Source organism: Haliaeetus leucocephalus, unplaced genomic scaffold (genome assembly GCF_000737465.1).
Source record: "Haliaeetus leucocephalus isolate CR32 unplaced genomic scaffold, Haliaeetus_leucocephalus-4.0 Scaffold248, whole genome shotgun sequence".
NCBI classification, from domain to species: domain Eukaryota; kingdom Metazoa; phylum Chordata; class Aves; order Accipitriformes; family Accipitridae; genus Haliaeetus; species Haliaeetus leucocephalus.
Window position 1 is genome coordinate 1,938 of NW_010972684.1, and position 17,200 is coordinate 19,137.

At 46.4% G+C, this 17,200-nt stretch overlaps 1 protein-coding gene across 1 annotated transcript; it reads left to right on the forward strand.

Annotated features, from left to right (window-relative positions):
• Positions 1 to 295: 295 nt before the first annotated feature.
• On the forward strand, positions 296 to 12,803 carry MKS1 (Meckel syndrome, type 1; the record flags this gene model as incomplete). Its single annotated transcript, XM_010568552.1, has 15 exons — positions 296 to 451; positions 884 to 981; positions 1,770 to 1,898; positions 2,220 to 2,324; positions 2,763 to 2,871; positions 4,920 to 4,976; positions 6,489 to 6,531; positions 7,482 to 7,544; positions 8,319 to 8,389; positions 9,234 to 9,303; positions 10,404 to 10,511; positions 11,071 to 11,204; positions 11,945 to 12,027; positions 12,110 to 12,207; positions 12,697 to 12,803. Coding segments are annotated over 15 exons (1,431 nt in total), but the record flags the coding sequence as incomplete, so codon positions are not given.
• Positions 12,804 to 17,200: the final 4,397 nt, after the last annotated feature.

Sequence of the window (17,200 nt, forward strand, 5' to 3'; positions counted from 1 at the left end):
TGCGGGAGCTCCTCGTTGTGCCGCTCGACGGCCCCCCTTGCCCCGCTTCCCTGAAGGGTCTCCTGCTTCAGGGTGAGCTGCTGTGCCCGAGCCCCTGCGGGTGGGCATCAGTGGGTGCTGTCGGCCGTCGCACGCCTGAGTAGGGCCGGAGCCGCTCCGGAGCTCGGGTTTGCAGGGATTCCCGACGGATCTTGCCTCTCTCGGTGGTGGCTTTGTAAATCTCATTTGAAAAGCGTTTGTGGCTCAGACAAGGCTGGGGAAAGGCAGCTTTTGCGCTTTACCTGTGGGCTCTCAGTTTGAGGTGGATCTGTACCAAAATGAGTCAGCCTGCCAGACTCCCCTGGACCGGCAGTACCATGAGGAGATCTTGAAACTGGAGAAGGCTGGAGGTCGGAAGAACTATCGCCTCTTCACCTACACAGATCATGACCGATTCACCAACCTAGAGGAGGTATCAGCTCTTAGTTATGCATAATCTATACAGCGGCGACTGTCAAAACCACCAGGCCTACTGCAGAGGGAACACTTGTTGGTTCTTGGCAATGCAGATGCAAGCCAGGTATCCTGTATGCAGGAGGATGCACTGCTTCTGCAAAGCAGCTTCACCTGGTGCCCCAGACCTGGGCTGAGATCTTCTTATTTCAGAATGATGGCCAGGGGCAGCTTGGAGCACTTGGCTTTTTAACATTGCTCTGTAGGTAACTTGCTGGGTGGAGTTCCGCTGTACTTTGCCACAAGAACAGCGAATAAGTTCTGCAGTCTTTTAGCAGTTTGTTCTTTCATGTGGGTGTGCACATACCTGTTCTCCTCCAAGAGTGGAGCTGTGTTTGGGAAAAGTGTCCTATTATCATTAAGGTAGTTCCTGTCTGTTTCTCTCTTCCAGCACTGCCAGAAGGTAACTGACTCAGATCATGAGGTACCATCGTATCTGGCAGAGAGGATGGCCAATGTGAGAAGGAGAAGACAAGACCATAGGCCAGTGTGAGTGCAAACTGGGGCTTGGAGCTTGCTAATGCAGGTTTCCTGGTGCTGGTGCTCCAGCTGTGGAGCAGCCTGGTCTGTGGAAGTTGGTGGCTTGAGCTGTGTTGCACTTGGAATCTGGCAGTTTGACTCCTCATTGTCATGGTTTAACCCCAGCCAGCAACTACGCACCATGCAGCTGCTCACTCACTTCCCCCCCACCCAGTGGGATGGGGGAGAGAATTGGAAAAAAAAAGTAAAACTCATGAGTTGAGATAAGAATGGTTTAATAGAACAGAAAAGAAGAAACTAATAATGATAATGGCAACACTAATAAAATGACAATAGTAATAATAAAAGGATTGGAATATACAAGTGATGCACAATGCAATTGCTCACAACCCACCGACCGACACCCAGTTAGTCCCCAAGCAGCAATCGCTCCACCCCCACTCCCCCCAGTTTATGTACTAGATGTGACGTCACATGGTATGGAATACCCCGTTGGCCACTTTGGGTCAGCTGCCCTCTTTGTGTCCCCTCCCAACTTTTTGTGCCCCTCCAGCCTTCTTGTTGGCTGGGCATGAGAAGCTGAAAAATCCTTGACTTTAGACTGAACATTACTTAGCAACAACTGAAAACATCAGTGTGTTATCAACATTCTCCTACTGAATCCAAATCATACACAATACCAGCTACTAGACAGAAAATTAACTCTATCCCAGCTGAAACCAGTACATGGGGGTTCAGTTCTGCCTGTGCTGGGCTGCTGAGGTGAGCTGTGACTTGTGCTGCTCTATTGTTGACAGAGAAGCAAGTTCTCTGAAGTCGAAAATCATCACCTGGGAACCCTCAGAAGAATTTATAAAGAACAATCATGTGATTAACACTCCTGTCCAGACTATGTACATCATGGGGGACTTGGGACCTTATGGGAAGTAAGTAAAATCCTGAAGTAATCTTAATTTCCTAGAAGGAAACCCATCTTCTCTCCTTACTCAAATCTCCTGTTTCTTTCATTAGTTAAGGGGAGAGAATTCCAAGAGCTCAGTAACTTGGGCTGCGTTTCTTTCTGCCTCTTTCCTCCGTTGGGAGGTAACTGAGTGTATCCCTCCAAAAGGCTTCTTAAACTAATGTAGGAAAGTATGGGTGTATTTGTTCCCTTCCGTACCCCCATGTGCCTTTACCAGCTCTGCTGTTCCAGAGCAAGAGTGTCCATGTTCTCTATTTAGACTGTGCTTCTTGATGTCTTCCATTAGGGTTGGTCACAGGGAGTATGAACATGTTCTTTGCACAATCAAGGTGGATGGCAATGGGGTGATCACAGTGAAGCCTGACTTTACTGGCACCAAAGGAGCCTACCGGTGAGTGGGACAGGGCTGATACCTGTTGTGGGGCTGATACAGAGGGCTGAAATGGCTGTTTCCTGGTCGCCCTTCAGGCAAGTAGATCGGCACTTAAATCGAGGGATATTTTTTAGTTTTATTCCAGAGATTCCTAAGACAAGATTATCATGTACTTGCGTGTGGTGTCACTCTGTGTGTGATGTGTGGGGCTTTGGTGCCAGTCCCTAGGGCTACAGGTTATGCATATGCTGGACACAAGCAAGTCTTCCTTTTTGAGTCCTTGATGCTGGCAGGCACTTGGGAGCAAGGAGAGGGCTGTTAACGCCCTTGCATTACTGCACAGGCCTGGTGTAGGGGGGACTGCTGTGTCAGGATGGCACAGTTGATGCTCTTGCTGCCTGTGCCTATTCTCTGCATAATGGGGGAGTTTTGCCCATGTGTTTTGGGGCTCTGCAGGATTGAGCTGGATGGAGAGAAGCGAGAGGTGTGGAAATACACCATTGAGAATGCGTCTGTCCAAGTGCAGCCAGAGGAGGAGGAACGCGAGCAGCACGTGTTCAGAGATGTAAGGACTGGCCTCCACTGATCATATTGACTAGTTCTCCTGATTTGACAGAGGGAGCTCAGACCCTCATGTAGATGTAATTGTTAGTGCTGTAGACGCCTAAAGTTGACAAAATGAATGTCACTGGCAGTGAGTCTCATCATGCCTAGCAATTTGAGAACTCCAACAAATACTCCCTGACTGCTTCATTCCTTACTCTAGGTAGAGACCTTGTCCAGTATTAGGTGTGTTGGCCTCTGACTGCAGTGACCTATGTAGTGAGAACTCATGCAAGAAACCACCTAAATTCGTGCCTTTCTAGTGTCACCTGCCAATGGTTTTCCTTCCCTTTTGAGCAGCTGGCAAACCTTTCCCTTGGTCTTCCTCTTGCTGCCCGTATACTTATTGAATGATTTCTTGTTACCTGTAATGTCCCAGGATATTTGGATCTCATTTTATGTCTTGATCTTTCTGAATTGCTTTTTTGGCTGTGGCAGTTTACAAAGGTATTTAACATTTCAGCTTTTCATTTGTACGTTTCCTTACTGGTTTTGTGGTCAATAAGGAAATCACGATTCCACTACACTTCTGTTGATTTCATTGGAATAGTTTATGCCTGTGGTTTTAACATGTCATTTGAGATCTGATTCTTCAAAGCTGCTTTTTCCCTTAGATTGGCTTTTGACAAGGTCTTCTCTGACGCTGAACTTTCATGCAGTGTTAGCAGTTATGCATCTTTCTTCTATTAGATTCTTGTATTCTTGTGGTGGGTTGACCCTGACTGGATGGCAGATGCCCACCAAAGCCTCTCTGTCACTCCCCCTCCTCAACTGGATGGGGCGGGGGTGGGGGAGAGAAAATAAGATGGAAGGCTCATGGGTCAAGATAAGGACAGGGAGATCATTCACCAATTACTGTCACGGGCAAAACGGACTCAACTTGGGGAAAAACTAATTTGATTTATTACCAATCAAATCAGAGTAGGATAATGAGAAATAAAAACTAAATCCTAAAACCCCTTCCCACCACCCCTCCCTTCTTCCTGGGCTTAACTTTACTCCCAAGTTCTCTACCTCCTCCCGGGCAGTGGCACAGAGGGACAGGGAATGGGGGTCGCGGTCAGTTCATCACACATTGTCTCTGACGCTCCTTCCTTCTCAGCGGGAGGACTCCTCACTCTTCCCCTGCTCCAGTGTGGGGTCCCTCCCACAGGAGACAGTCCTTCACGAACTTCTCCATGAGTCCTTTCTGCGGGCTGCCATTCTTCACGAACTGCTCCAGCGCGTGTCCCTTCCACGGGCTGCAGTCCTTCAGGCACAGACTGCTCCAGCATGGGTCCCCCACGGAGTCACAAGTCCTGCCAGAAAACCTGCTCCAACAAGGGCTCCTCTCTCCACAGGGCCACAGGTCCTGCCAGGAGCCTGCTCCAGCGCGGGCTTCCCATGGGGTCACAGCCTCCTTTGGGCATCCACCTGCTCTGGTGTGGGGTCCTCCCCAGCTGCAGGTGGAGATCTGCTCCACTGTGGACCTCCCTGGGCTGCAGGGGGACAGCCTGCCTCACCATGGTCTTCCCCACGGGCTGCAGGGGAATCTCTGCTCTGGTGCCTGGAGCACCTCCTCCCCCTCCTCCTTCACTGTCCTTGGTGTCTGCAGGGTTGTTTCTCTCACATATTCTTACTCCTCTTTCCAGCTGCAATTGCTGTAGTGCAGCAACTTTATCCCCTTCTTAAATACATTATCCCAGAGGCACTACCACCATCACTGATGGGCTCGGCCTTGGCCAGCGGCAGGTCCATCTTGGAGCTGGCTGGCATTGGCTCTGTCGGACATAGGGGAAGCTTCCAGCAGCTTCTCACAGAAGCCACCCCTGTAGCCCCACCACTACCAAAACCTTGCCACACAAACCCAATACAATTCTCTATATCTGCTATAACAATTAAAAAAACCTGGTATGCTAAGCCTGTCAACAATTTAAACTGGTTTTAAGTTATGCCCATTTCAATTTTTGCAATAAGTAAAGACATAATCAAAAATACACTTTTTCTAATCTGCTTGTTCTGTGTTTCCAGCTGTACAGTCGGCACAAGGAATACCTCAGCGGTCTCGTAGGCTCTGAATTTGAAACGGTGAGTGTTAAAGGCTTTTCAGTCATGGATTTCTCTAGGTTTGCTTTATTAACAACTCAGAGTTGGGCCACCACCACAGTGAATGGCAAACTTCCAAAAATTTCTCAGTGTTATATACCTTTTACCACCCATTATCCCAGTCCAAAATCTTTGTAATTTTCCAGTTGATCTCGGTTCCCATGTCGTTGTCATTCATCAATTTATCTCATCAATTCTTGTGTCCTGGTTCTTCTGAAGTTGGTGGTTGTAGGCAGAATGTCTTGGGTCACCATGATCACTTATCTTCTTACACATCAAAGATCACCTTTGAATTTCTGAAAATCACTCAGGCTATTCTATTAATTTATCTTGTTCTAAAGTTAATCACTTACTCCCATGTCTTAGGTCTAAGATGTATGATTCTTCTTCTGTTGATTCAGCTTGACTGGGTTTTTAGCCAGCTATGGTGGGGGCTACACATAGGACAAATGATGCTTATGCATATTGTTTTATAAGCACCTGCATTCTATTAATCACATCTAAAGTAATCTGTAATCATTAGTTATATGTCTGATATGAATAGTCTTAGAAACAATGAGGCTTAAGGCCTAGTTCCCTTTACAGTGAGTACCCACAGCACTCGGCAGGGACCTGGAGCCCTGCTGCCTTTGGAGGCTGTTGACCTGGTTAGCACGACTGCCGTTTGTACCACAGTGTCCAAAGACTGTTTCATTCTGGGTGTGTGTTGGCAACTTTTACCTTGTGGCTTCCAACAGAAAATTGGTTTCAAAAGGGACAGGTTGCAATGGATATGGGGCCTGCAGAGATCCATCCTGCATCTGTTGGACCAGCAGCAGAGCGTGCTGAATGCTGCAGTCTCTGTGAGACTGCATGCATTGTCTCAAGGCCTTTGACTATAATATTTTAAGATGAAAGGAAGTTTTATATCTTTTGGGATAGTGATTGCTGTTAACTTCTTGAACGTCAAACACATCTATGTGCCACTTTGTTTAAGGAAACAGCCCCTCCCACCCCCAGACTCATGCACAGTTTCCCTTCTCACTGAATTACCCAGACTGCACTCTTTTTTGCTCAAATCTTGTTTGGCAAAGTGGAAAGTTGTTGTACTTTCTTGTACTTTGATAGAGTGTCTCAGCTCGTCTTATGCTTCCCCCTGCTCCCCCCACCTCGGGCAAGTGCAGGAACACTACAGAAGAAACAGGACTATGATTTCTGCAAGTGACTTCTCATTACATTTTATAACCATCTTGAAGTCTGTAAGAGACTGAGTTACAGAATAGTAAACCTCTGTGGTCTAGGAATTTGGTTTCTCTAGAGAGCCTGTCTCCAGAGTCACTGTTCACTTCTGGAAAGTGATATGAGAAGTCATGACTCCTACATGGCCAGCAGAGTGAGTCATTCATGTACAAACATCTCTGAAGTATCCATGTGAGACCTTGTTGGGAGGGGATGTATGAGGTTCCACCAGTGGTCATTGAGCTCTTTATCTTGTTTATCTGCTTGTTCTTACAGACTCTTCCTGGTACACTGCGGCTTTTTGTGAATGGAGAAATAGGTGAGTCCTCATTATAAACAGTGGCTATAGGGGCAAATCTGGTTCTGCTGGGATGGCTGAGGCTATGAAGGGTCATAGAATCATTTAGGTTGGAAAAGACCTTCAAGATCATCGAGTCCAACCATTAACCATGCCCACTAAACCAGGTCCTGAAGTACCCTGTCCACTTGCTTTTTGAATATCTCCAGGGATGGTGACTCAACCACTTCCCTGGGCAGCCCATTCCAATGTTTGAGAACCCTCTCAGTAAAAAAAATTTTCCTAATATCTAACCTAAATCTCCCTTGCCTCAACTTGAGGCCATTTCCTCTTGTCCTATCTCCAGCCACCTGACAGAAGAGACCAACACCCACTTCACTACAACCCCCTTTCAGGTAGTTGTAGAGAGCGATAAGGTCTCCCCTCAGCCTCCTCTTTTCTAGACTAAACAGCCCCAGTTCCCTCAGCCGCTCCTCGTAAGACTTACTTAGCAACAACTGAAAACATCAGTGTGTTATCAACATTCTTCTCATACCAAACTCAAAAACATAGCACTATACCAGCTACTAGGAAGACAATTAACTATCCCAGCTGAAACCAGGACAGTGGACTAACCCCTTGAGTGGCATTTACAGATTGGAGGTTACAAATACTGCAGCTGTTCCAGAAAGACATAGAGATCTGAAAAAAGGAGAGCAGATTGGGAAGTTAATAGAGATTATAGCAAAGAAAGAAATTAAATGTGTGACCTCCCTAATCTGGTTAGTGATATGATAACAGGGCTAGTCTAGAGAAGGAATCTTCTCTGAGGGTCATATTCTGTTACTTTGAAGATCCTGGCTTTCCCAGCTTCCAGCAGTAGCTGGTTGTCCATGAGGTTACTGGTGCTGGCTCTTCCAAAAGTCTACAGTGGGTACTGGAGGAGTTTGTGTGGAAGTGAGCAGCTGAAGTTCATTATCTCTTCTTCTCAGTTTCAGCTCAAGGCTATGAGTATGACAACCTCTATGTCCATTTCTTCCTGGAGCTACCTAACCGTAAGTGTTCACGTTTCCAGCCATATCACAGCAGTTTAAGGAATGAAGCATGGTCCATCAGATCAGCTTTGCTGAAAGTCAGTAAAAGTTAATGTCAGCGCTGGGATCTAGTCAGAGGTCTTCGGAGCTAAAATTGTAGAACTCAGTTGCTTGAACTAATCTCATATCTGGGAGAAAGTAGTATCTTCCCCTCTCGTCTCTTCCAAATCAGGCTGGGAGAGGTCCATTGACTTCTCAACCAGTGGTGATGATGTCCAGCAGTCTACCCAAAGTTCATGCCTTATACTGTGGAGAATACCCTTCCTGTCTTCTCCATCTCAGCAATGACCCTGTCTGATTTCAGTGCTCACCATCATGTTCTCATGTTTTGTGCTGACACTAGCATTTTAAATTTTGACCAATAAATAAGGTTCCCAGCACTAACATGCACATCCTGCTGCATGTTTAATTCCCCTGAAGCTATGGCTCTGGCTCCCCTCTCTGATTATATCCTGATGTTTGTCCGAAGAGGTACCACTTGTGCTACTCAGTACATTTAGATAAGGTTCTACTTTTAAGATGGAGTTGCTGCTTTTCATCAACAGTTCAGGGCATTCTGGGGAGCAGCCATTGCCTGGAACAAGTCAGGGTGGGACACACCTAGGGAAATTCAGTGTGGGTGATGTTATCTGTCATCCCAGTCATCTGGGACTGACTCTGAGCTGCTCTGGTTTGTGAGTCCTCCCTCTTACCCAAAGCATTCACCACTGTGCTCATGTTCTCTTTTTCTCCCAGAGTGGTCAAGCCCTGCGTTCCAGCAGCTATCAGGAGTGACACAGACCTGTGCCACCAAGACAGTGGGCTGGGTAAGGATGCTTTCAGACCTGCAGAGCAGTTTGAACAGGCATTCTCTGAAATGGAACATGTGTAACAAGCTACAGATATATTCAGCAAAGGTCCTGACTTGAGAGCTCCTTTCAAGGGCAGAGCCTGTTTAGGATTCTCCTCATTCTAGTTATACTTGCCATTTTTCAGGGTGCCACTGTGTCCAAATAAAACTAGGCAAACCAAAACTGCTTCAAAGCAGTTTCTGGAACCTCACTTTTTTCTTCCTTCTGGCTGATTGATTGCCTTTGGGGCTTTGATTTTTGTGTTCTCAAATGCTCAGAGTTAATGAAGCATTGTTCTCACTTGCCTGGGGCAGGAATGCACAGTCTCTAAATTGATTTCTCAAAATGAACCCCTCCTATCTGGGAGGTTGGTTCCATTGCTGTCTCCAACTCCTCTCTTACAAAATCCAGATTTTATCAACTTTTTAATGTCTTTTGTGTGAGATATTTTGCATATTACAAAAAATAATTATCATAAAACATTGCAGTAATACCATTGTTTGAGGTATTTTGCTTGGCTCCTGTAAAGACTGTGGTGGTGTAGTAGTTACACAACTGGCTGAATTGTCATTTGAGGTGTGTTACTCTTTCCCCTTTTTCATTCTTTTTAACAGCCTGTTCCATCAACATGGCACTTGGGAGTGTATGCAGGTCCATCATGCAGTCAGGTGTTTGTTAGTGTGGTGTAATTGATCTTGTTTGGGCATCATTACCTCTTTTCCACCATTAGTTCTTTTCTCCCTGCTCTCTGTGCCCCCTGCAATGCTAGTGGTGAATTCTCTTGTCCAGGAATCTGATCTCTGTCCTGTTCCTCTTCTAGGATAACGTGGCATACTTCTGCTACCCCTTCACTTTGGAAATGTTTTTCACCCAAGGAGACGAATTGGAAGGTGTGTTCCCTTGTTCTTCTGAAACGTGAAACTCTGAAATCTTTTGATCGCAGTGTAGGCATCATGCTGTCTGGCATGTTGTTGGTCCCTCACCAATATGAAAGGACAGATTTAAACAAAGGGAAAAGTTGCTCGTTCAGCAAATGTTCACCCTGTCACCACACAACCTCTGGGCACATACTGTATTTGCCCTGCCCAGCAGTGCAATAGCATTTGTATGGAATCATTGATGTTGCCCTGCTTCCAGGCTGTAGCCAGCTTTATCCAATTGCAAAACTACTTGGATCTTAGCTTGTCTGTCTCAAAATGCCTGGCATGCTGGTCTGTGTTGCCATGCGTGGTGTACTGCGTAGAGCCCTGGGACACTGCAGCAAAAGAAACAGGCAGCTTTTTTTGTACACAACTAAAACTCTCTGCTGAGTCTTACATTTGTAGACACACTCAGTGACCTGTATACTCTTTTTATAGTTAATGTCACTTTGAAACTTCCAGCTCTATTTCAAGCTGGGCTTCTCTGCTGCCTGTTCCTGCTGCTTTACTATGCTACTGCTGCTTCCTCACCGACCCCATTGCTCTTTGGATTGCAATTGCTAGGGACAGCTTTGCAGCATGCCTTGCCACTTGAATCCAATGTATGCATTGGATTTGAGTATTCGACCAATACTAATGGATTTTCAGCCTAGAATAAACACAATGAGTTTGTTTCACCGTGGAAAAAAGAAATGCTTGGAGACCTGTAGGAGAATCCAAGTTAATAATCCTCCAGTAATGGTGGGAAAGGTCAGAGATAAAAAGGTTCCCCTGTTTGGCAGCAGATCATTCACAAAAGATTGTCTTGTCTGCTCAGAGATAATTGAGGAACCAGTTTGGACTTGCTCTCAAAACAAAGAATTTTCCCAAATGTTTAACATCTTTTCAATAATTCTCAAATCTGAGGGTTCAGCTTTTACAAGGGAAAATAATCACCCATACATCTAGGTTAGTCATTGTAGAAGAAATACAGAAAGGACTTCCTACTAGTGGAGTTGGGTGTTCAGCTTTTTTTTTTTCTCTGTGATAGTCTCCCTCACAAAGCTGTGATCTGCTGCCCTTCCTTGCAGACAGTCTCCCTCAGTGGCCTGTTCTCTACTTTGAGGTCCTCTCCGTGGATTTCTGGCAGAGGTATCGCGTTGAAGGATATGGTTCCTTGGTGCTGCCAGCATCTCCAGGTAAAACATACTTGGGCTGTTATATTAATTGTCTGGGAGAATGAGTTGAGTGATTCTCTTGGGAGTGGATTCAGCTGGTCATGGGGAGGCTTTGCCTTTGCATGCTGGAGGGGATAGTTAGCTGTCTGTGGGGCAGCAAAGAAGGATTTAATGCATCCTGCACCATTCTGCCTTGTTGTTGAGACGCATCATGTGTTGCTGTCCTTGCTTCTTCAGTGGTTCCGTCACAAGATCTCACGTGATAAAGCTCTGGGATGATGCTGTATATCCATCTTTACAGTAGCTGTAGCCCTGTCTGTCCCACGTGGAATCTGAGGGTCACAACTATTCTGACACCCATATGTAGTAAGGAGATGCTCCTTATGGGTACTTTCAACGCTGGCTGTGTGACTGTATGGGGCTGACTCATTGGGAAAATGTTACAGAGATACCATGCAGAGTTTCCGTTTCCAGTCTACTGTGGTTTGGGTCAGCAGGTATCCATCTACCATGCTGTCCTCTGTGACTCTGAATAGATTGTTGGTCATAGCTGCTAAGCTGTCCTATTGTCCTGGGTCAGGTCTCCACATGCTCACCATCCCTACCTGGCGCCCTGTGGAGCTGGGGACAGTTGCTGAGCTGAGGAGATTTTTCATTGGTGGATCTCCTGAGCTGGAAGACATAACCTACGTCAGGATACCATCAACCTTCAAGGTGGGCTTAGCTGCAGGGCATTGCTCTTGCTGGGAAATGGTAGATTATGCTTTTGGCTTCAGGTGTCTGTGGACAGCCTGGACCAGATTTGAACAAGGATGAGCTGGTGGTCCTGTCCCTCTGACTAAAGAAATGTCTCCTTTGTGAGACGTGATCATGAACAGAGGAATGGGCAAACGCTGAGGCAGAGCCCTCTGCCTTCTGAGGTGTGTGCAACTTAGAGAAGTGGGTGAATGCGGACCAAAGCCTTGACTTACTGTTGCCTGTGCTGGCCCTGTCCAGGAAGTGTCTGTCAGGTCAGCATTTGTTATGAGCTGTAGACTTCTTCCTGTGTTTTTGTAAGGAATCTGGGCTGTACTGTGGCTGGAACAGTTTCCCGAAGCCAGAAGCCGATAGGTATAAGGCAGGCAGAAATTTCCTGTTCTTAAGAAAGCTGCAGAGGTGCTTGCTGGTGTAACGAGCAAGTTGATCTTAGTAGCAGCTTTGTGTGGGAATGGTGCAGTTGTTGAAACCTTCCTCCAGCACTGCACTATCAGCTTGCTAGTGTTTACTCCTGCCCTCAGCACAGCCTGGAACCATCTGCCCTTCTTTCTGATCTCGCTTTCTATGTGCAGCGGGAAAGGGAGAGACTGTCCTCACAGGAGTGCATGCTCTTGGTGGGGCATGCTCATTTTTGCTAGGGTCAGCTTGCTGCAGCAGGTTGCAGGCTGTGGTTACTCTAATTTGTACCATCTTTGCAGGGAGAGCGTCTGAGCCGCTTTGGTTTTCGCACAGAGACAACGGGGAGTGTCACGTTCCGGCTTTACTGCCTGCAGCAGTCTAAGTAAGTGCAGCAAAGTGAGTACGAGCTCCATCTTGTGTGCTGTGCTTTAGTAGGCCTGACCTCCTATTGTACTCCTGTGCAGAGCCTTTCTGGAAACCAGTGCCCTGAGGCAGCGCGTGCAGAGTGTACTGGACCGGCTTGGAGGCTTCAGCCAGCAGAGCTCTGTCTACAATGTTTTGGGTAGGGCTTTCAGTGTCATTCTCCTTGGCGAGCCTTTGGCTCACTTTTGCCCCCTTTTTACAGAGTGGACAGGATATTTCAAGAGAATCCATTACCATGGGGATAATTGTCCCCCCATGAGCTCTCTGAGTCCATAGCAGAGGTTAAATGTTCAGACCTGAGCTGGAAACTTCAGGAGGCATCAGCCCTCAGCAGGCAGGAGCGATAACCGTGCTGTGAGGGCAAAGCCTAGGCTGGGCTGCCCGGTCTTGCCTGGCACTGAGCATAGCTTGTAGCACTGATGCACAGGCTCTTGTGTCTGATTCTATTATGCACAGAGCAAAGACAGTGTTAGAAATAAGTGAAGAGAGCAGCAAGGACCAAGTGCTTTGTTGGTGGAACTTAGTAATAGGAAGTGAGACTCCTGCTGCAGGAGAGCTGATGTTCAGTGGACAGACTCATCCCTTCCCTGAGGCTGTCTGATGCATTCTGTCACCTGCTGTGTTGTAGAGGCTTTCCAGAGGGCACGGCGCCGGATGCAGGAAGCACGCGAGAGCCTTCCTCAGGACCTCATCAGCACCTCTGCCTCCACTGTGCACCAGTCGCAGGAACCATGACTGACCACCTCCACTGCCTGGGAGGATTTAGCATCTTCTCTCTGACACGAGCTGCCGTTGTTCAGTAGGAGTCACAGTGCTGGTGCCTGGAAGCTTTCGAAGCCCTTCCTTTGTCATTTTCCTTGGGTGGGGAAGGAGTCTGTAACACATCCAGACCCAGAATCTTTGCATTTCCACAGGAACCTGTGGAAGGAGCACCATTTCTTCAAGGCATTTTGTTACCAGGCCCTAACAACACAGCCAATTATCCACATTTTTGCTGAGCAGACTAAAATACTGACATGGGACCTGTGAACCCTTTAACACATTTTCAGGAATTGAATAGTAAATGATTAGAAAAATTTCAAGTCTACATAACTTGGTAGATTTAGTTTTCTTCCTAAAGAAAAAGGTGATGTTGAAGGTCAAGGCATGAATGCTAATGAAATGAGTAGATAACTTCTTGAGAAGTGCTGATAATCATTGTCAGCATTTGTAGCTATGGGTCAGTCAATACTAAAATGAATCTGTTCCACCTGTGCCTTAAGATTGATTCATTCCTAGAGAGAAAGCTCTCTGCTACATGTAATATACGAAAGCAAAGCAAAGGAGTGACGTTTGACAGATTGAGAACTGGAGAAAAGGGTTACATTCTGTATTGCCTTGTGTGTGCTCATAACATTTCTGGCTCTGCAGTGATGAGCAGGAGGATTCTTTGTTCAAGAATACAACTGAAAACACACATTCCCCTTAGTTCATAGCAGAACTTTGGCTGGGGCTGGACAGTTTGCAGACAACGAGAGCAGATTATAACATTTGCACATCAGCTGAACTTTGAACTGTTCAAGCTGTTCCTTTGAGCTATGGTTCATTGTTCTATCTCTGATTGCAGTATACTGCATTGCTTCCTGAGGAAGCATGTGTGTACCTGGTTTTTACCCAGTTTCTTCTGTTCTTTTCTCAGACTTTTTTTTTCTTTCCTGTTTTTGTTCCTGTCCCAAGTTCACAGAAGCAAGGCTACCTGCAGACTGACAGTGCTGCTGTGTTGATTTGTGCACGAGTCATATTTCCATGTGTTCTCCTCTGCTCCTAACACAAGGGATAGGAAGAAAAGTCTCGGGCTGAGATCATGCAGGTCTGAATGTGTCTGTAAAGTTAGAATTCACAGGCAGAATATGAAATAGGAATTGGCCTTCCTCCTTTTGCTCTGCACGTTCCTCCTTCACAGGGAGCATGAGACTCATGGCTGCAGCAATGTGTGTGATTGTTAGAACATCCCCCTCTTCCCTGCTGCTCCATTGTCTTCCTCACTCCCTTCTTGCCATTTTGATCCTGTCCCAGCCTTCACTGGGAAAACCAAACTCCTAGCTTTGTTCCTCCTTCACCTTTGTTGTAATTCCTAGATCTGTTTGACAGCTTGAATGTGTCTGGCAGGTTCAATTGTAAAAGGATTTTTGCTCACCTTCCTCGCCTGCTGCCCCTCCTTTTTGATGGAAGAGTGTGTATTAGATAGCATGGCCTGTTAAGCAGAGCACAGTGTCCTTGGCCTCGAGCTGGATGTTGTGTCTTGTGCATGAGTCAGTTCTCCACTTAGGCTTTTGATGTGATGGCTGTGAAGGCACAGGCCCAGTTCTGGAGGACCAGATTTCAGGTGTGTGCACTATCATGGTCTTTAGTAATCTAGTCACATTTCACCAGAGATTGACCCACTCAGTGCCCGGGATGAAAAGCATTCACTGAGTATGTAGCACTTGCTATCTCTATTTTTTTATCATAATTCATGTCATGGCCCTGTATGTTTATTGCATGCTATCTAAGCAATACTTAATTTCCTTCTGGGTGTTTCTGTTGTGCTTATCGCTAATAGCTGAATTGCGTGTCTCTGAAACCCTTTTCAGGATTGAGTTACAAGGTCAAGAGAATATTCTTTTTATCAATAAAGTAACAAAACACCTTTCTGATTGAGATGATGCCAAAGGCAGATCCTGTTAGAGAGTGGACTCTTCTGATTATAAGATCAGGTTCCCAACTCATGCTCATTGCTCAGCACATTTTTATGGCAGGATTTGGTGTATTGAGTGTTGAGATTACACAGAGGCACAGTAAGGTTTACATAATGATACTAGCTTTGCTAGTTAAAACTCTGAATAGTGTAAAATCTTACAGAAACTCAAGAGAGCAAAATTTGAAAATAAAAAATTATCATAACCAAAGAAGTAATTCTTCCAAAGTAAGATATTGTTAGCAGTTTTTCACCTTCATACTTGCAGCCTCCTTTGCCTGACAGAACAAAATGGTGCTCATAAAAGGTGTTTTGGAGAAAGCCTTCAGCAAGTGTTCTTTGAATATGCCCTTTTATAAATGAAACTAGCAAATTTCCATATACATGTGCATGTATGAAAATGTCACTGATCTTTTAATAAAAACTGGCATTTGGTGCAGGGCTTGTGCTCTGAACTTGCTGAGGAGCCTGGCCAGCTGGAGTGGGGGTTATGCATCGACCAGGTATGCACAGATGAAATAGGAGGTGGCCCATGGGGACTGGCAGAAGGGGAGGCCAGTGATCTCCTGGGAGTTGTGAGGATTTCCCCTGTGCAAAAGTGTCCCTACACTTTGCACCAGAGGGGTGCCTTTGCATTGAAGCTCAACAGGAGAAGGGAGAGGAAGGGGCAGTTGTGGGTGCAAAAGAGCTTGGGATGGGAGAGCACTAGTTAATAGGACAGGGGAGCCTGGCAGACTGGGCGATGCCATGAACTGAAGATGGAGGGAGGCTGGAGGGCAGGAGGAGCCTGCAGCAGGTGCAGGCTAGGCAGTGCTTCAGACTCTTGGAGGGACCAGAGCAGGTCTAGCAGTGAGAGTCAGAGGTTGGTGCTGTCCCTGGTGCATGGCCAGCAGCCCCCCAGCTCTGGCTACATCAGCTGCAGCAACATAGCTGGGTTCTCTTGAGCTTTGTTGGGGCAGACTGGAGCTTGTGATGTTTTTTTGAGTGCCAGCTGAACTTCCAGCTGAACGGGCTGGAATCCTGCAACCTTACCAGTGATGTGGTCTGCATGGGGGCAGGTGCCAGCTGAAAGTCCCTAGGGGCCTTCCGGGCATCTCATTAAATAAACTGTGCAAACAAAGGGTAATTGCAGAAATGTTGGCTTGGTGGACGAAAAGGCTGTGGGCAGTTGGCAGGGCTTGCATAACACAATCAGCAGCCATTAGAAATTCCAGTGTAAATGTATCAGAAAAAGAAGACCTAGAAATGAGTCATTCACGTGACTGGGGGAGCAGCTTTCCACCAAAGAAGTCAGACCCCAGGAATGGGTTTTGCTCTCAACTGGGGAAGATTTGGGCTGTGGTAACTTCAAACTAGAGCCTTGCCAGCAAACCTCAAACACCTCTTTGGCTTGGTCCCATCCCAGTGCTTGCAATGAACTGGGGACACAGCGTTATTCTCCTGAAGTGACTGCAGGGGACATTCTGGCCTGGGAGGGTGGGCTGTGCTGCCTGTCTTCCATGCTGCCGTCCCGGCAGCCAGAGGTTGTGCAGCCGGGAGGTGTGTTTGGGAAGGACGTTGGGCTGCATGCGAAGCAGAGCTGCAAGCTCTGGAGGAGAAGGAGCTGCAGCAAGCACGTGTCCTACAGAGATTTGTCTTGCCACTGCATGGTGCGTGGGGAGGGAGAGGTGTGTTTTATCTGCACTGTGGGGTTTAAGTGGTCATTATTAAACAACTACCAGAGGCTGCTTGTTGGCTCAATATATTTTAATTTTAGCCACTGGGTTGGAGTGTCAGAGGAAAGCTCCCTGCGGGCCCTCTCCTGGCAGTGAAGTGAAAGAGTGAGTTGCTTTGCCTTTCACCCCCAGCTGCCTTTTTATTATGCTTATTGTCTACTCAAGGTGCAGCCTGTGTTCTGGAAAGCTCATGTCAGTATTTCAGTGCAAGGCAGAGTACAACTGACCCGAGCAAAATCACACTTCATTGGATCAGTCAAAAAATAAGTATCTGTGTGCCCCTTTTCCTGCATTGAAATGATTGCTTTGGTTTGATTTAATTTCTCTCGCTGCTTTGGTTTGAGCAGGTTTTTAAAGTGAACCCTAGTGCTATGTAGACGAGGTACTTCCCTTTCTCTAGCATCTGTCAAGATCTTTTTCTAGAGTAACACAAAAAATCAGAAAGGACTGATAGAATCAGACTTTTCAATAATTTATTTGCAAGTCCTTACATTTAAAAAAAAATAAAAATCTGACTTTCAAAACAGTTGGGAGGATTTCTGCAATGTATGAAAGAGAAACTTCTCTTGGAGGTGTGCAATTCCAGGTTGTTTCAAGCTTTCCAGATCTGAGAAAGAGGATTGGCCCTTTGACCAGGTGGGAAAGGTGAATTTCCTGTGACTTAATCTGTCCTTGGAAGCTAGAAAGGTCAAGCTGGATAT